At 39.2% G+C, this 16,358-nt stretch overlaps 1 protein-coding gene across 4 annotated transcripts in view; it reads left to right on the top strand.

The window, feature by feature from the left end:
* Positions 1–1,699: 1,699 nt before the first annotated feature.
* cxxc5a (CXXC finger protein 5a) overlaps positions 1,700–16,358 on the top strand; it is a 30,621-nt gene continuing 15,962 nt past the window's right edge. The window contains exons 1-2 of one of the 4 annotated variants that reach the window (XM_065287155.2): positions 1,700–2,189; positions 14,142–15,186. In XM_065287155.2, coding sequence (XP_065143227.1) covers positions 14,365–15,186 — 822 coding nt within the window. In that variant the 5' untranslated portion in view covers positions 1,700–2,189; positions 14,142–14,364. The other 3 variants (XM_065287157.2, XM_065287158.2, XM_065287156.1) reach the window with 3 other exon arrangements.

Raw genomic sequence — 16,358 nt, 5'->3', positions numbered from 1 at the left:
TTACGAATATTGAAAGCATTTCAAAAGGTGCCAGATTTAGAAGCACTATAGTGTTTCTGTATGTTTTCCTTACAATCCTTACAGTATTGTCAATTTTATTGAATCCAAAACTTTGTATGACACTATTATATTGTGTGTATATATATTAATGTATTACACCTAGTGAGAAATATGCTTCTTTAAACCATCCTGCAAGCAAAGTAAATTTTATCCACACATGTCAGAAAAAAATGTCAAATTTGGTCCCTGGGGCAGTGACATATGACTAATATGTACCATACAGTATGTATAAATTTGGTACCGATATGTAAATCTGAGGTACTAATATGCACCTGTGAGGTACTAATATGAACTTTTCAGGTGCCAAAAAGTAAATATTTGTAAAAGGGTACACCAGCGATAACAACATTTGTACCATTTTTTTCTTACAGTGTACGCCATAATTAATTGTAGACCTGGAACTTTGTAGACAGACATTTATAGCCTACTGAAAAATAGGGCTTTGTCTGTGTTATTGAAGTCTTTATGAAATTCGTTTTCAATCACATGGATTGGTTGAAAATATAATTTGTAATTTAAATGTCATTTAAGTGAGAAAAACGTACAAACGTGCCTTTCACTTGACCCCACAATACCTAAATAAATCGTCACTTTTAAATTAAAAATTGTATAAATAATGTCAGTCCGCACTCTAACGTTGGCGTTGCGTTATGATAAGTTTGACAGGTGAGGAAAAACATTATCCCCGGTGTTGCTGAATATGATTAAATATCCTTGCGTCAGGAATAAACTGTCTAATCAATAAGCTGTCTTCGATGCCCCTTGCATGAAATAAAGGTTTAGTGAAGGCGATATTTGTGCGCGCCGCGCGCGAGTATTGGTAGCACGTCCCCTCCCCACCCTCTCTATCTCTCTCTTGCTTGCTCGCGAGCGCGCGCTATTTTCCAGCTCGGAGCCTGAAACCCGCGCGGCTCGATCGATTCGCATTGATTGTCCCTGACGAGCTGCTCCACTTTCTAGCCAATGTCAGCTCGTCTGCGATCGGGAAGGAGAGAAATGAAGGAAAATCTCTGCCGCCCTGGCGGTGTCATTTCCACACACTTCGGTTGGCCGCCTGCCAGCAGACAGGACATTCAAAAGAAGCGGAGTGGACTGGACGAAACCGGGAGCCGGACGACCAATTCTGACCGCTGTTTACAAGACTGCACAACTCACAGGGTTACCTTTACATAACATGCGCAACGACTGTGTCTCTACTATACACTAATATTTAAAACCGGACACTGCAGTATTTAAAAGTTATTCAAATGGATGCTTTTCACACATTTGTATTTAATCTATAAAATTAAAATGCAGTATTACATCATAATAGCGTTATTATGCTTTAGCATTTGACCAGTGCTTTACTGATATAATGCATTAAGTTATTGGATTTGATAAATTATTAATTTATTTCCAAAACAAAGTCTCAAAAAGTGTAAATAAATTAGTAGATCATGTATACTTAATTATTTCATAATCATTTACTTAATCAAAACTACATTTATTTACCCAAATTAAACCCCAGTAGTAAGTCATGCAGTCACCACGTGCTCTTTTCTGACATTGTTTGATGGTAAATATGAATGTGTCGAAGGGAAGTTCAGTCTTAAAGAGGTATGACGACATATCAACTTTTGCTCATAGAGAAAAAAAACCCGGGTGCACATTGTATGAGGAGAGCGAGCCGACACAAACATCAGCCTAACAATAACCCTCTAACGTTACACGTTGCACATCTATCATATATAACACCCCAATCGCTACAATGTGACGCGTAAACGTCGACTCAAAACGTCTTTGTTTATCGGTGTTTTTTCTCCGTGGCGGCGTCGCGCGAAAGTCCACTTCGGTTTTTACGCGATGCTCCAAAAATCTATGAAATGTGTTTGCATGTTCTTCTGGATGTAGAGGTGGGATTGTGAGAATCGAAAGGTTGGTGAGCCCACACGCTCAGCTTCCCAGAAAGTACGTTTAGCAATAATTTACTGTCCTCTTCCTCGCGCGCTCGTTTCGGTCGAAGGCTACATGATTTCTGGGAGTGTAGAATAAGGTTTTTCTCGCTTCTTTTGGCCATCAATCCCCACGACAGGCTTGGAGAAGGGGCGCTCGGACAGTGGAAGCCCTCCCCTCCGCTCGGATCTGCCTTGGTAGGTGCGAATAAAAAAGGGGCCAGTGTTTGCAAATATGCAGATACATTGAAGGGGGGGATCATACTTTGTTGAAGTCTGCTCAAAGTTGGGATGTCATTTTCCTAACGATCTTGTCGGCTGGGAGAACGGGAGAATGAATCTGCCGTACGGTCTCGCTCGCGCTGCTGCAGACCGTATACTGGCACCGCAGAGACCGAGGTTTCAGATCATTGAGTCTAGACAAAAGGTATTTTTTTGCGCTGATTTTAATATTAAATAAAATTAGAAACCGCCGCATGTTTAGCGACTGGGTATTTCTGAGATGTTCCTTTAGATTTTATTTTAATATGGGAACATAAACATGTTTCCCAGGAAGTAATATTGCTTCCTTCGATTCTAAACGCAAGTGTCCGATTAAATCAAAGGTGTCACTTTAGGTGACAAAAAAAAGAATACATATACAAATACTAATTATGTTTCGATACAATAATGGACTGTACAAACTTAACACTTATGAAATATGCTAGTAAAATGATGTCTCCGATGACGTTTATGATAGTTGCTCCAGCATGTAACGACAGGTGGTATTGTAGCTAGTTGATGAGCGTTATGTTATAAGAGTACAACTTTTGGTGAACCAGCAGCGGCACACCTGTGCATTCACCATTACGCATTGATCGTTAAAATTGCGTGTTTTAATGACGACAGTTATAGTAAAATAAAAAAGATGTGTTTTTTCAGTATTGATTTTCTTCTGTTCGGTCGATCACGATTTGTGATGATTTGCGCAACCCATCGGGGTGGGATTAGGCACAAATGTGCGCTTCATTGTTCGCCGAGAGGATATTATCAGGCTGATGTCCCCGCGGAGAGCGAGCAAGCCTTTACTGCTGCAGTCCGCGAGCGACAGTGCGCGGCGCTCATGGACGCACTGTTTGTGTGATTGCCAGTCATTAACTTTTCACTATGACGCACAGAGTTGGAGAAGTTTGGACGCGCGTTTAACTTTGAGCTGTGCGAATGCTCAAGACGCCGCGCAAGACGAAGGCTGGCGAAAAACGTGAATTATTGTTAACGTTTGCATTATCAGGATCTCGTGCGTAGCTTGTGTGTTAGCGCGTGCGTGTGAAAGCGCGTGTTTGTGTGTGTGTGTGTGTGTGTGTGTGTGTGTGTGTGTGTGTGTGTGTGTGTGTGTGTGTGTTCGTTGGTGGCAGAAAGCGGCAGGGGGAGATGTTACGTTGGACTCCGCATTACCTGAATTACTCGATATCTGCCTGCGTGACGTTGCGAAGCAACCTGACAGTGAATTTTTCCCCTGTTAGCGGGTTCAGCTGTTCAGTAGCAGGATTTAGCAAATGCCTCCTCCTTTTTACAATCTGTTGTGAGTTAATGTTACAAATGTTTAGGTTTATGTCCCGACTTAAATCACTAGGGCAAAAATACATACATACATACAAACAAACAAACACACAATAGACATACATTTGTTAAAAATAAATATTCAATTAATTTATTTTACATTTTTATTAAATTGTATCTAAAATGTGTGCTGTTTATAGCTTTATTAGCTGTTTTTCTGGTTCGTTAAATTTATATATAAATAATGTATGCATGGTTTTAAGGCCTCGTGCACTGCAGGACTGTCTGTTTTAGGTCGTTATTCAGTAGGGGAGGACCAATTAGTCGCGTGCTTGTCCCTAGGGAGGAGGCACGAGCTCTCATAGCAAACAGCTTCACATGACAGTACAATTACAGGCCTTGCGACCTAAATATGCATAAATAAATACATTTGTCAGTTAAAGCTAATGTTTTATTCACAGCAGAGACACACACTAATCTTTTCTTCAAGTTTTGAGCAAGTCAGATATAGTTTGAACTTTTTATTTATGCATTTGGCATGCACTTTTATCCAGAGCGACAATAAATTCAAGTTACATTGTATCAGTATGTGTTCCCTGGGAATTGAACCCATGACCTGTGCGCTGCTGACGCAATGCTGTACCAATCAAGATACAGGAACACCAATATGAACACTAGTCTAGCACAAGTGTCAGTTACTTTGTGCAAAATTTCCTCATATAAACAATAATCCCATATGGGGAAGCTTTTTATAATTGAAAGGTTTGAAGGATTTGCTGGAAACAGAGCCTAACATATTCAATTCTTTTCAATTTGCTGTTTGAGTATTATTAGCCATTACCTAACTTATGAGTGATATCACTCAAAAATCTCCAGACGCGCATTTAAGTAGCTATTATTTTGTGCTTAGTACATTAATGAGTCTGCTGAATGTCTGTTACAGTTATCACAGCCTTTCATAAGTACTTTCATATTTCTTATAGCATCCACGCTATTAAAATTACACTATGAATAATTGCATTCTGACCAAATTAATATTATCAAATGTATTGATCATAAACATATTCTTAAAATTGTACAAATTGTAAGTCTACATTTCCATTTGTCTACAAATTATAACATTGAGAAAGTTATGTTATTAGTCCTTTATTGTTGCTTTGTGTCATCATAATGTCATTGCATCAAACTTTAACAATATGAGACAGTGTCAGTATTTGCAGTAATTGATTGTATCCTGTACACCTTTCAGATTAAAGACAATGTTTATCACTTGGTTTGCTAGTCACAAAGTGGTGGTTTACCGGACAGGGTTTAGATTAATCCAGGACTAGGCCTTAGTTATATTGAAACCTTATAAAAAAAACAATGCAGGTGTGCATCTTGAGACAAAGCATGGTATATATTAAGATATGTCAGTACAAGGTGTTTTTTTAAGTTAAGGCAGCTCAAACATGCATTTTAGTCTTGGACTAGGATAAGCCCTGTCCGGGAAACTGCCCAATAGTGTCTCCATATGCGCCCTTTGGTTTGTCAACACTTTGGTTAGCTACAGCAGTTACAGTAGCTTGTTAGTTGAGTAGCTGAGTAACTAAAAAACAGTTGCTGGTTTTACACTGCATGATGAAAGTTAAATCATGTGACAATTTGAAACAAATTGCCATTTTAGTGGGTGAATGGTGCATTTATTTCCTTTAACTTTAGATGTTTGTATTAGTTGTCTGACGTAGCCTTTTCCTGTTCAGCTGTAAGTTTCTTGATCTCTCAACCTCTGTTTGAAAATGAATCCCCAGTTGTCATTCGCCAAGGTTACTGTCACTTGTTCCCTTAGATCAAAGAATAATATCCTTAAAGGCTAATATCTCAATTTCCCAACACATAATTCCAACAAAGCAGGAAATGATAGTTTATGTAACTTAAAGATCCTGTTCTTTCTGTGTTTTTGAAGCTTTGATTGTGTTTACAGTGCGCAATATAACATGTGTTCATGTTTCACGTGTAAAAAAAAGTTTTTTTTCCCCCACACAATTTACTTATCTGTATAATGTTGTTTTCAATGTCCTAAAAAACGGGCTGATGTCTTCCTTGTTCTATGAATTCCCTCCTTCAGTAAAACGTATCGAGATCTGATTGTGTTCTTTGTTTAGTGTGTTGTGATTTGATAGCAGCTTAGCTTGCCGTTAGCTTAGCTAGCGACCGATGTATTCCTGTGGGCGGAGTTTAGTCAAAAACTGTTTTATTGACGTCATTTAATCGGGAAGTAAAGGGCTGTAGTCCAAACAGGTCGTTCGCTGTAGGTTTTGAAAGGGGAATTCTGTTAAAGAAAATATATCGCTTGGCAGTGAACTTTGAGCGTTATCATTTTGTAGGTATTATTTATGCTCTAACAGCAACATTACACACTAACTAAAGCTTTAGCTAACCTTTAACGTAGCTTTAGAGAAATATCTATTAATATTAAATCACATCTTTGTGGTGTATTTTCTGTTTTTAGATCATATGAGGTAATATTGGTGGTATACAGAATTGTTGTGTCCTTTGGTACCCCTAACCAGTCAAATATTATTGATTATGAAGAGTGAAAAGGTGCAGTAACTGAATGATCAAACACATGTATTTCACCAATCTCTGACACAAGTTTACTTGAGTGCTGAAACCAAACAGAAAAAATTAAGCTTATATAAATGTTCAAACATTATGTCTTATTTGCTTTTTTGCATTTTTTTTTACAAAATGTGTATTTAGCCTTGTCAATACTTAATGCCGATATTACATATAAAAACGCAAAATAGTGTAGAATATAAATGTCAGATCTGACATTCACTTTAAAGGCGGAGTCCACGATGTTTGAAAAACGCTTTGGAAAAGGAAACGGGCCGACTACCAAAACACACTTATAGCCAATCAGCAGTAAGGAGCGTGTCTACTAACCGTCATCATTGCCTGGGTTGCGTATGTGTGGGGCGGGTCTATCAACAGAAGGTCCAGATTCTATTGTGGTAGGGGCGTGTTTGTTTAGGTGATTTCAAATATCAACATTGGCTTTCAAACATCGTGGACTCCGCCTTTAATGAATTAATGAGCTGAAACTACATGATGGTTTCAAACTGATTTTTAGCTTGACCTACTGAATTTACATTATTAATAAGATATCAGTACATATAATAGCAAAAGTACCTTTTTTGTATTTCAGGCATGTATTTAATGAAGTAGGCATTTTGTGTTTTCTATAGTGTTGTAAGTTAATAACTAATAGGACTTGAAATGTGTGTGACAGAGTTGACACATTATGGTTGCACAGAATTTACAAGTGCTATTAAAACGATGAAATGTAAAGAAAAATCGTTAAAAGTCACTGGAGGCTATGTAATTGTTTAACTTATAGTATAGGAGAAATATAAAAAGAGGACCAAAACAGGCGACTTTGTTTACCGTATAAAGATTTTACACTAAGACCCAAATGTGAAAGCAACTGTCAGGATTTATTACTAATGTTTCTTACAAATTACACTGTTGAGCAATAGCCTGAGTCACAATCTTCACCTAACCCTAACAAAATGACAAATCAAATAGATTTATAAATATGTGTTAAAGGAATAGTTTGATATTTCAGTGAAATAGTCCAATGATCAATTTTACAAGTAAAGCTGTCCCATGTGTGAAAAATCAGTGCAATATTTTGCATATCTCTTACTTTCAGTTTTGTCTTAAAGGAGCAGAACACACGTTCTTTATATTTTTACTTTCATTTGGTGTCAAAATGCATTAAAATTGTATTAAAATGTCATCAAGCAAAAGAAACTCATAAAAAATTCAGCAGTTGAACTGATTCTGACTATAAGACAGCTGAGTTCATGCACCTGAATCTTTTTTGTAGAATCAACTCAGATTTACAAGTCATTTCAACTTAGTATTATTTATCTTGACTAGAGATGAGTTGTTATAACTTATAAAATACAGTTGAAAAAAGTCAACTTCATTTTATAATTTGTAGCAACTCATCTCTTGTCAAGATAAATAATATTAAGTTGACATGACTTGTAAATCTGAGTTGATTAAAAAAAAGTTTAATGCAGCAAAGATTTTTTACAGTGTGACAAATCTGTCTGTTAACCCAGGTCTTGGCTAAAACAGTTTGCCTTCATGTTAGTTTGTTTATTTGTTGACACATCTGACGCTGTTGCTTTTCCATCAAATAATTTAAAGTAATAAAATAGATATTTGATTTAGAGCTATAAATGGTTCATTACCTTCTACTGAGCTGCTGATTACATGGTTAAGGGTCTGATTACATAAGCGTTATTTCAATGAATACAAAGCATTACAATCATTCATAACCATGCCTTTGAATGGAGCTGGGTTAATTGTGCTGAAGTCCGCCTAGGCGCCTTTACAGCTGCGTAAGGTATTGTGCTACTGTGAGTAATGCGCTTATGTATCCTTAAGTATTGTTCGTGCACCTTACAGTCAGATGTACAGAAAGTTCTCGACCCCTAGGCAGAGCTTGAACAGAGCGATATCTGCGTCAGCATGCTGCTTGATACTGAGTCATCTGCATAATTTGTAAGAAGTTTGTTTAACGTCAGACCATCAGGTGAGGATGAATATCTAGAGAAAGATCCATAAAGATAGGAAACTTTGTGAAGAATTGCTTGGATTTTGTGGTGGTAGGGGAGAGCAGGGCACAACCTAATGCTTTTTGGTTTTGGCTCAATCATAAATTTTTTTTTGAGTTTGATGAATTATATTTTTACACAAGAAACACACACATCTCTGCTACAAATGAACATTTGAAGTTTGTTTCTAGTACTTACCAGTCTTAGATAATTACAGCAAATGTGACAGAAGTGCAAACGTTACAACTTACCCCATATGTGGGGTTAATTGTAACAGGCAGGGGGTTAGTTGTAACACTTGCTAAATATTAAGTTTGCAGGGAAATATTTCAATACTATTTTCTCTATATACTTGATGTGGATATTGTTTATATATCTGTCTATAATAGACAGGTATCCACACTGTATTCATTCATCCAGCCCTTTTCTAACAATAGTTCAATTATAAATGGATACAAATGTCTAAATATGTGAGAAAAAGCAGCACAATTATGACAAAACATTTTTTTATATGTGACCCAGTCTGTAATAACCATACTACAGTTTCAAAATCAAATTCTGAGATAATGAGCATCAAAGTCTGATTTTTGCCATTCATTTCATTATGATTTTAATCTTTGACATGACCTTATTTAATCAATATTAAAGTTATGAACAAAAATACATTTGACACACGACAGGCACATTTATTTTATTGGCAGCCAGCAATAATTCGTGTATAGCCTATTTAAAACAACGGCAAGAATTACGTTAACGTTATCATAAGTTCTGAGGGGTGAGTTAAAACACAGTGTTATAATTAACCCCGCTGGGTCAAAATATTTTCAAACCCACCAAAAAAAGTTGCTAAGAGCTGCAGACATATTTCAAAATGATGTTGTTTTAGTCAACAAGACACTGATTAATATGACATAGCATTGGATTTGGTATCTTACACACCCAACTTAGAAACCGAAAAAAAAACATATGATGAAAAAATTAACTTATATGCCGCCAAAACACTCGTTCATCAATAACTCTCTAGAAAAACATTATACATTTCCAATAATTTGCAGGAGATCATCTTTTGACAGCTTGAAAAAAATACCGGAATAACAAAACGCTCAACCTTGTGCAACAATGTAAACAGTCCGTGTTACAACTAACCTCGCATTAGTTTTTGCCCCGTACACCCCTCTCAGTTTTCAGAATGAGGGTTTATCAGAATGATAATTGCGATTACCAAATTTACATTGCTCTTAAAAATGGCTCTTTTTGCTATAGCATGCATTGTATGGTCGCCAAAAAGTATGTTTTGAAAATGTACTGTAAACCACCCAATTTTTGGAATATAGACAAACAATATAAAATGCCTGAGGAATATTTGAAACAAAATATATTTGTATAAAAAGTTATATAATTTTAAAGGTTTGTAGGGTTTAGACTTAGTGTTAAATTATATGGGATCAATTATGTCTTGAATGCAAATGTTGTCCATGTCACATAAATTATAATCCTTAAATTAAAAGGAAAATTGACATAATTTTTTTATTTAGACTTGAGTCATGAGAAAATACATTGTGTACAAATTAAAGTACAACTTTCTCAGTTGCAGACTAGATACTCTGTGTGCGCAGTGAAACAGGTGTAAAGCACAGTTTAATATGCTGTAAATGGATCCACGATGGTCTGTTGAAGAGGAATGAATGGAATGAGACAGCGAATAATTGTTGCAATAACAATAATTGTGACTTAATTAGATAGGAATGCCGGAAGAAAGTAAAGTGCACATGGTTGACAGAATGTTTGTGTCACAAATTTAGGTATCATTTAGGCATCATTTGACATGATTAATATTCAAGAATTACATCACTAAATATACCGGGCAGAGGCCAGAATATACTTTTAAAGGTGAAGTGTGTAATGTTTATGCAGCTGGATGAGCAAACTACAGGGAACTGACAATGCTTAGGAACTGACACATGCTATAAGACGGTGAACTGGCTGGTGTTTGCTTTTTATTTGCAGTGAGATCGATGGCTGCATATTACCACAAATAACATCCGGATCGCTGGGTAGCTGTGTGACTGTATTTTCTCTTAACTGAGAAACTTCTCAGAACAGGAGAGGAAACAAATCGATTCATTTATGTCCAGTGGGCTTATTTGCTAAGTCATTTTGTGGGCCCATTTCCATCACCCTAATGGTTACTCTGGGAACAGTAATTAAGCAAGTAGTGCTAACATTGAGCCACCTGTCTCTTGCCTTTTGCCTTTTTTTACCACATTTGACCGGCCACACAGCTTCTGTAGCTGAATGCTGCGGTATGTCCCAATCCAGTGTTGGCCTGCCTTTATTGTCTTATGTACAACAACAACATAGACTCTGCTACTATTGTCTTACTTATTCATAAAGCTTGCATACACAGTTTCCCAGAGGAACATGTATCTCATGAAATTGCTTACAAAATGTTTAAGTTCATATTTTCAAAAGTATTGACAAAGACTTGGCAAATCTGAGCTCGGTTTGTGACGTTGAGATCTTTCCTGAAACTGTAATGTAGACATTTGTGAGATTTCTTTTTTTTTCAGGAGAAATATATGAGACGCTAGAGACTTAGGCAAAAGTTTCCATTTGCATTCCTTTAAATAAGCCTGGTTTCCATTATTGATTTGCGCAAAACTTTTTAGATATTTTCTAAATGGTTATAACAATGACAGCATTTCCATTAACCGGTAGAACTTAAGCCTAAGGGGTCGTTCACATGTCGCACATAAAAACACGTGGAAGACGCTAGGTGCGCCACTTTCTCCTTCTTTCCAAACCGCTCGGGCAGTAGCGCTCCTGAGGCGTCTGTCGTTGGACCGCAATTATGAGCTGCTCCTCCATTTTTATGCTGAGGTTTTAAAGTAACGGAAAAGGTGAGGAAGCTGATTGGTTGGTTCTTGTCACATGACCATTCTGAAAAGTTGAGATGTTTTTAACTCGATGCGCAGGGATGCGCTCCGCTTCCATTATGAGCGCGCATACCATGCACCTACAATAACGAACTTGAGCGCGCAAAATATGTGATATGTGAACGGCCCCTAATTCTTCCTTTTGTGATAAGTCCTTCCAAAAGTCATGGCGATGGATATTGGTACGTGTATGTATCACAGTCACTGCATTAGCTGCATTCGACTTAATGTCGCGTCTCCTTTGTATAAAAACAATATGTGTGTTCGATGTCATGCGGCATAACGTGTAGATCGACAAGTGGATGACCGTGAGAGCAATTTGAGAAATCATATGGAGCAGTTTGCTCTGGAACCGCTCTCACGGTCATCCACTTGTCGATCTACACGATATACCGCATGACGTCAAACACATTATTTTATACGAAGGAGGCGCAGGCATGTTATACAAGAATTAATGGCGAGGAAATCCCCTTATATTTGTGAGCGGCCAAGTTTCTGGGAGGTTATAGTGCACGATTTGTAAATGCCTGTAAATGCCAAAAAACTGTTTTGCAATATAATTCCTTTTTTGAATTGTTTAAAAAACCACTTGATGGGTTTTCGTTGGCCATATTTTCAGTTTGCGCAATTTGAAGGGTAATGGAAACACAACTATAGATGCTTATTATAATTAAAAGAGATTAAAGGGAACTTATTAAAGAGATTTCTGCTTTTCTTATGAGTTCTTTTTCCTTTAAAATTAAGTTAAAATCCTGAAATAAATCACAATACAAATTGCATAAAGCTTAAAGGTCCTAATAGGTACCATTTATGTACAGATCTGTATACATTTGGCACCAATATTTACATTTGAGGTATTAATATGGACTCTAGGTCCAAAGATGTACCTTTAGAAAGCTTACTTTTTTCTGAGAGTACAGCTATTTTATAAACTTCATTTGTTCTGTTTTAAAGTTTAACCAAGCATTATAGAGAAACGACTCTTAATATTTAGTACTACAGGCTTTATGTACACTAGTTAGGAGTCACTGTCCTAGTTAGTCTGGGAATGTTATGCGTCATAGCCTAAATTTTTGGGACAAAAGTGCAACACAGATAAGAGTCTATCACGGACATGATGAATTAAGTTGGTGTGTGTGGTGGTGTGTGGCCAACTGTTGGCATGGTGCGGCATCCATAAGAGTGGAACGGATTTGAGATGTGCCATATTGCCATTCCAAACCAGGATAAAAGAGAAACCACAGGCTGTCCATGGCAGGCTAGCACGGTCTGTTAGAGACATGCTTTTCTCCTTAGGTTTGGATGGGAAGTGAGTCATTGCCGCTAATACAGAAAACGCTGCTATGTAATTTCACTGCTTTTGGGACGTGAAGCTTGGGTGCCTCCACAGTCCCAGCAAGAGATGTGTGCGGTGGGGAAGGTTTGGCAGGCGTAAGGTGCAGTGTGGCCCCTGGTTTGAGAGAGGAGTGAGAGAGAGCGAGTTAGGAGACAGGGAGAGAGAGGCTGGCTGTGGTCCGCTGGCGCCACAGACCCCTGAGCTTGGGAGAAAGCGGGGGCTGCGCTCCTGCCTTTGAAGCTTTACCTCCCACTAATTCTGGCCTTCCAATTTCCACACACTGCGTAGATCCCTTCGCCACCCCCCACCCCTCTCTCCCTCCCTGGTCCTTTGTTTGCCTTATAAGGACTGGCCCGGCCATTTCCTCAGCTTTTCTCAGTGGGGTTGTATGGGTGGGTGTTTGCGAAAGTCTCGGATGTGGATGGATGGGGGGCGGCCAATAAACAATATGTTAAATTCAGTGCCAGTGATCGGAAGTGTTTCATGTTTCACAACATGATTGACAACACATCTGTTTACATCTTTAAAGTATTTACTGAAGTTCAAAATGTCATATTAACAGTATGACATGCATGCATACTCTCCGCTGAAAGAAATGATAAGAAACAGACAGTTATTAAGTTATTTATAAATCGTTAACCCTGTTTACATCTGACATCTAGATTCAAAACCCACAGCGTTATATACAGGTGCATATGGGATCCAAAACAATAGGACTGAAGGTGGTTGAAAATGCATGTGACCACATCACATATAGTGTAAACACTAATCTCTCATGATGAGCTCCATAAATAACCACAAAACTGTCAAACACTTTATAAAAATAGGGCTTGTAGGCTTTAATGGTTTTTTATAAGAATATAACCAACTTATTGAAAAATTGTATTGCTTACATTACATATGCATGCCCAAGACTTTTTGTTAGAGCATGTCTGATATCAACATTAACAAGATTAGTGACTTATCATGTAAAATTATCCATATGAAATTATTATGAAATCACAGACCTACCTCTGAAAATCTGATCATAAATTCTTACAGGACACCCCAAGTGTACCCAAAAATTAATGTCAATTCTCAGATGTTGCTCTTTCATAGTTTAGGAGATTTGAGTCATCAGTTGCGTTTTTGTTTTAGGATCAACTATGTTTCAAATTTTTGTTTAAATTTAAATGGATTCAAATGAGAAAGTACATTAAAAGCACGGAAGTATAAAATGAATGCAGGTTGTAATGCTAAAACAATTTTGAAAACAGGTGTAAATAGGGCATAAAATATGTGCTGAATTTGATTTAAAATTGAGTCATACAGGTTATTGACATGTTTGGTATACGGTTTTAAAACAGTAAATGATGCATGTCTCTAAAGTAAACCAATTTGCCATGGGAAGCTGCTAATTGCATATAAACATGATTATATAGTGCAGTTTCTCTATTATTTACACTGTTTTAGTCAGGATGTGTTTCTATGCTGCAGTTCACTTCTCTCATTTTTGCTTTACTCCATCAACGTGGTGTTTGAAGATAAATGTACATATTGATTTCTCAGGCACAGTAGGGGCATCAGTACAGCACTCAATAAAATGTTTGAGCCATGCAAAGTAAAGGCCCAAATTGCCGCTCACTGTTCCTAGTCGCTGCTTTATTCTCTGTTGTCAAGGTCTCTTTTAAACACCAGAAACATCCTAAACATCTTTCTTTCTCTCTCTCCTGTCTTTGTATCTCAGTTTACAGGTTTTCAGTGGAAAGATGTGGACGAGGGCTGAATTCTAGAGCGAACGGTGTCGGGGTCTGCCTGCCATTGGCCGGCCAATTTGCCCGTTAAGGGGAGGCTCCACCCTCACCTGGGTACTGAACGGATCGTAAGCGCTGCCTGGCTCCTCCCTTGCCAGCCCCCGTCCCCTCCCCAACCCCGCCCCCCCTCCCGCGCACATACCCCGGGGCTGGACCATGTCTGTCGGACAGCCGGTGGGCAGCCGGACACCCAAGGCTCAGGACCAGGACGAGGACCAGGACAAGCGCAGCAGCAGGGAGAACAGCCCCGTGATCGAACGCCGCAACCGCAGCGGTATCATCAGCGAACCCCTCAGCAAGAGCCTGAAGAGGTCTCGCACCCTTTCGCAGTACACTGCCGCGTGTCCCCAGACCGCCAACGGACTGAAACACAACGGCCAGGCTAAGGGTCACGCGGCCAAACCCCAGCCTGCTCAGCAGCAACAGCAGCAGCCTTCCGCCTCGGCCTTGGTGCCGAGCAAGCTGGATCGGACCCTGGAACAGGTGTTGGAGGGACAGAACGGCCTGTTGCACTTTGCCCAGGCAGCTGCGCTGCTTAAGCGGGCAGGCATGGAGCACATGCTCCTGCCAGGGGGAATGGGAGTGGGCATGGGCGGGGTGGGGGGCGAAGCGGGTACGGTTGACCTGGAGGGGGCGTCGGTGGCCGACACAGTGGGGGGCCACACAGACTTCCCGTACGGCGTGGGCGGAGGCTTCCCCTTCAATCCGGGCCTTTTCATCATGACACCGGCCGGGGTCTTCCTCGCTGACAGTGCGCTACACATGGCCGGCTTGACGGAGTACCCAGTGCAAAATGACCTGGCCTCCGCCATTAGCTCCGGGAAGAAGAAGCGAAAACGCTGTGGCATGTGCCCACCTTGCCGGCGCAGGATTAACTGCGAGCAGTGCAGCAGTTGCCGGAACCGCAAGACGGGCCACCAGATCTGCAAGTTCCGCAAGTGCGAGGAGCTCAAGAAGAAACCGTCTGCTGCACTGGAGGTAAACGATACTGAGACTCTATGACCTTTTAGGCAAATACTATTGATATGAATGAATTCCATTAGTTGCTGTTTTGGCTTATAGGATTATGCAACAATGAAACGAAATGAGAGAATGCCTTGCGCGCTATCAAATTCATTTGACTTAATTTTAGTGAGAGAGCGTCTGCCGAGGGTTAGGTCGCAAGATGATGCTACGGGGTGACAGGTGGCACTGGAGGTAGTGGGGGAGGGTGACATGGCCAGACAAACGCCATAGGGGTTTGTTCTAATCTGCCCCCCACTGCGGGATCACGTCAGTCCTCTCGCATCCCGCCTTTGTGACACTACTAGGACACTATTCAGAGACGTGACGCCCCCCAGTATGACTGCTTGTATAGGGTCAATTTTACTGGTTTTGTTAGCTTTATACATCCTATGTGAGGGATCAAGACTATCGAGGTGGTGCTGTGTATATAAGGCCATCTTTTAATGATGTAGCAGCGGGCATGATGTGTGCATATTTGTGTGAGTTTTTATGTACGACGTAATCCATCTGGCCACGGGCTGTCATCTGGAGAACCAGGTGTCAGTGACGAATGGTCCACCCCCTCCTCCCTCTCAGCAATGTGGGCTCATGGTCCTCCAAACTTCTTACTGAGGTCATCCCAAGTTGTTTTGGTAGTGCAAACGCAAAAAAGTGTTTGATTTATACATGATTCTTTTTCAAAGTTTACTTAAATGTCAACATGAAATCATATTTGCTTTTATTATGCACGTTCCTAGTGTGGTGCATGTTATTCCGAAGAAAAATTGTTTGTGTTTCATTCAGTCGAAATGTTTTAACTTCGTCCTTGCCCTTCATCTGACATGACTGCACTTTTATGCAGGTGTCATTTGGATAATGTTAACCAGTAGCGAAATATCTTTTCAGGCATTGTTATAGGAAAAACTAATTAATTAATTCTCAATGGATAAATGCCACTTCATTTATATAAACAAATGAATACAAAAAAAGTTAATAAAGTGGGTTGTGATTCATTTTGACTTTAAAGAGATAGTCACCCAAAATGAAAATACAGTCATCATTTACTACTGTATAAATTTCTTTGTTTTGCTGAACACAAAGAAAGATATTTTAAGGCAATGTTTTCTGAGCACCATTGACTTCCATAGTAGTATTTTTCCTATTAT

Source organism: Paramisgurnus dabryanus, chromosome 18 (genome assembly GCF_030506205.2).
Source record: "Paramisgurnus dabryanus chromosome 18, PD_genome_1.1, whole genome shotgun sequence".
Classification (NCBI taxonomy): domain Eukaryota; kingdom Metazoa; phylum Chordata; class Actinopteri; order Cypriniformes; family Cobitidae; genus Paramisgurnus; species Paramisgurnus dabryanus.
Note: the sequence above shows the minus strand (reverse complement) of the source record. Positions and strands in the feature narration are given on the sequence as shown.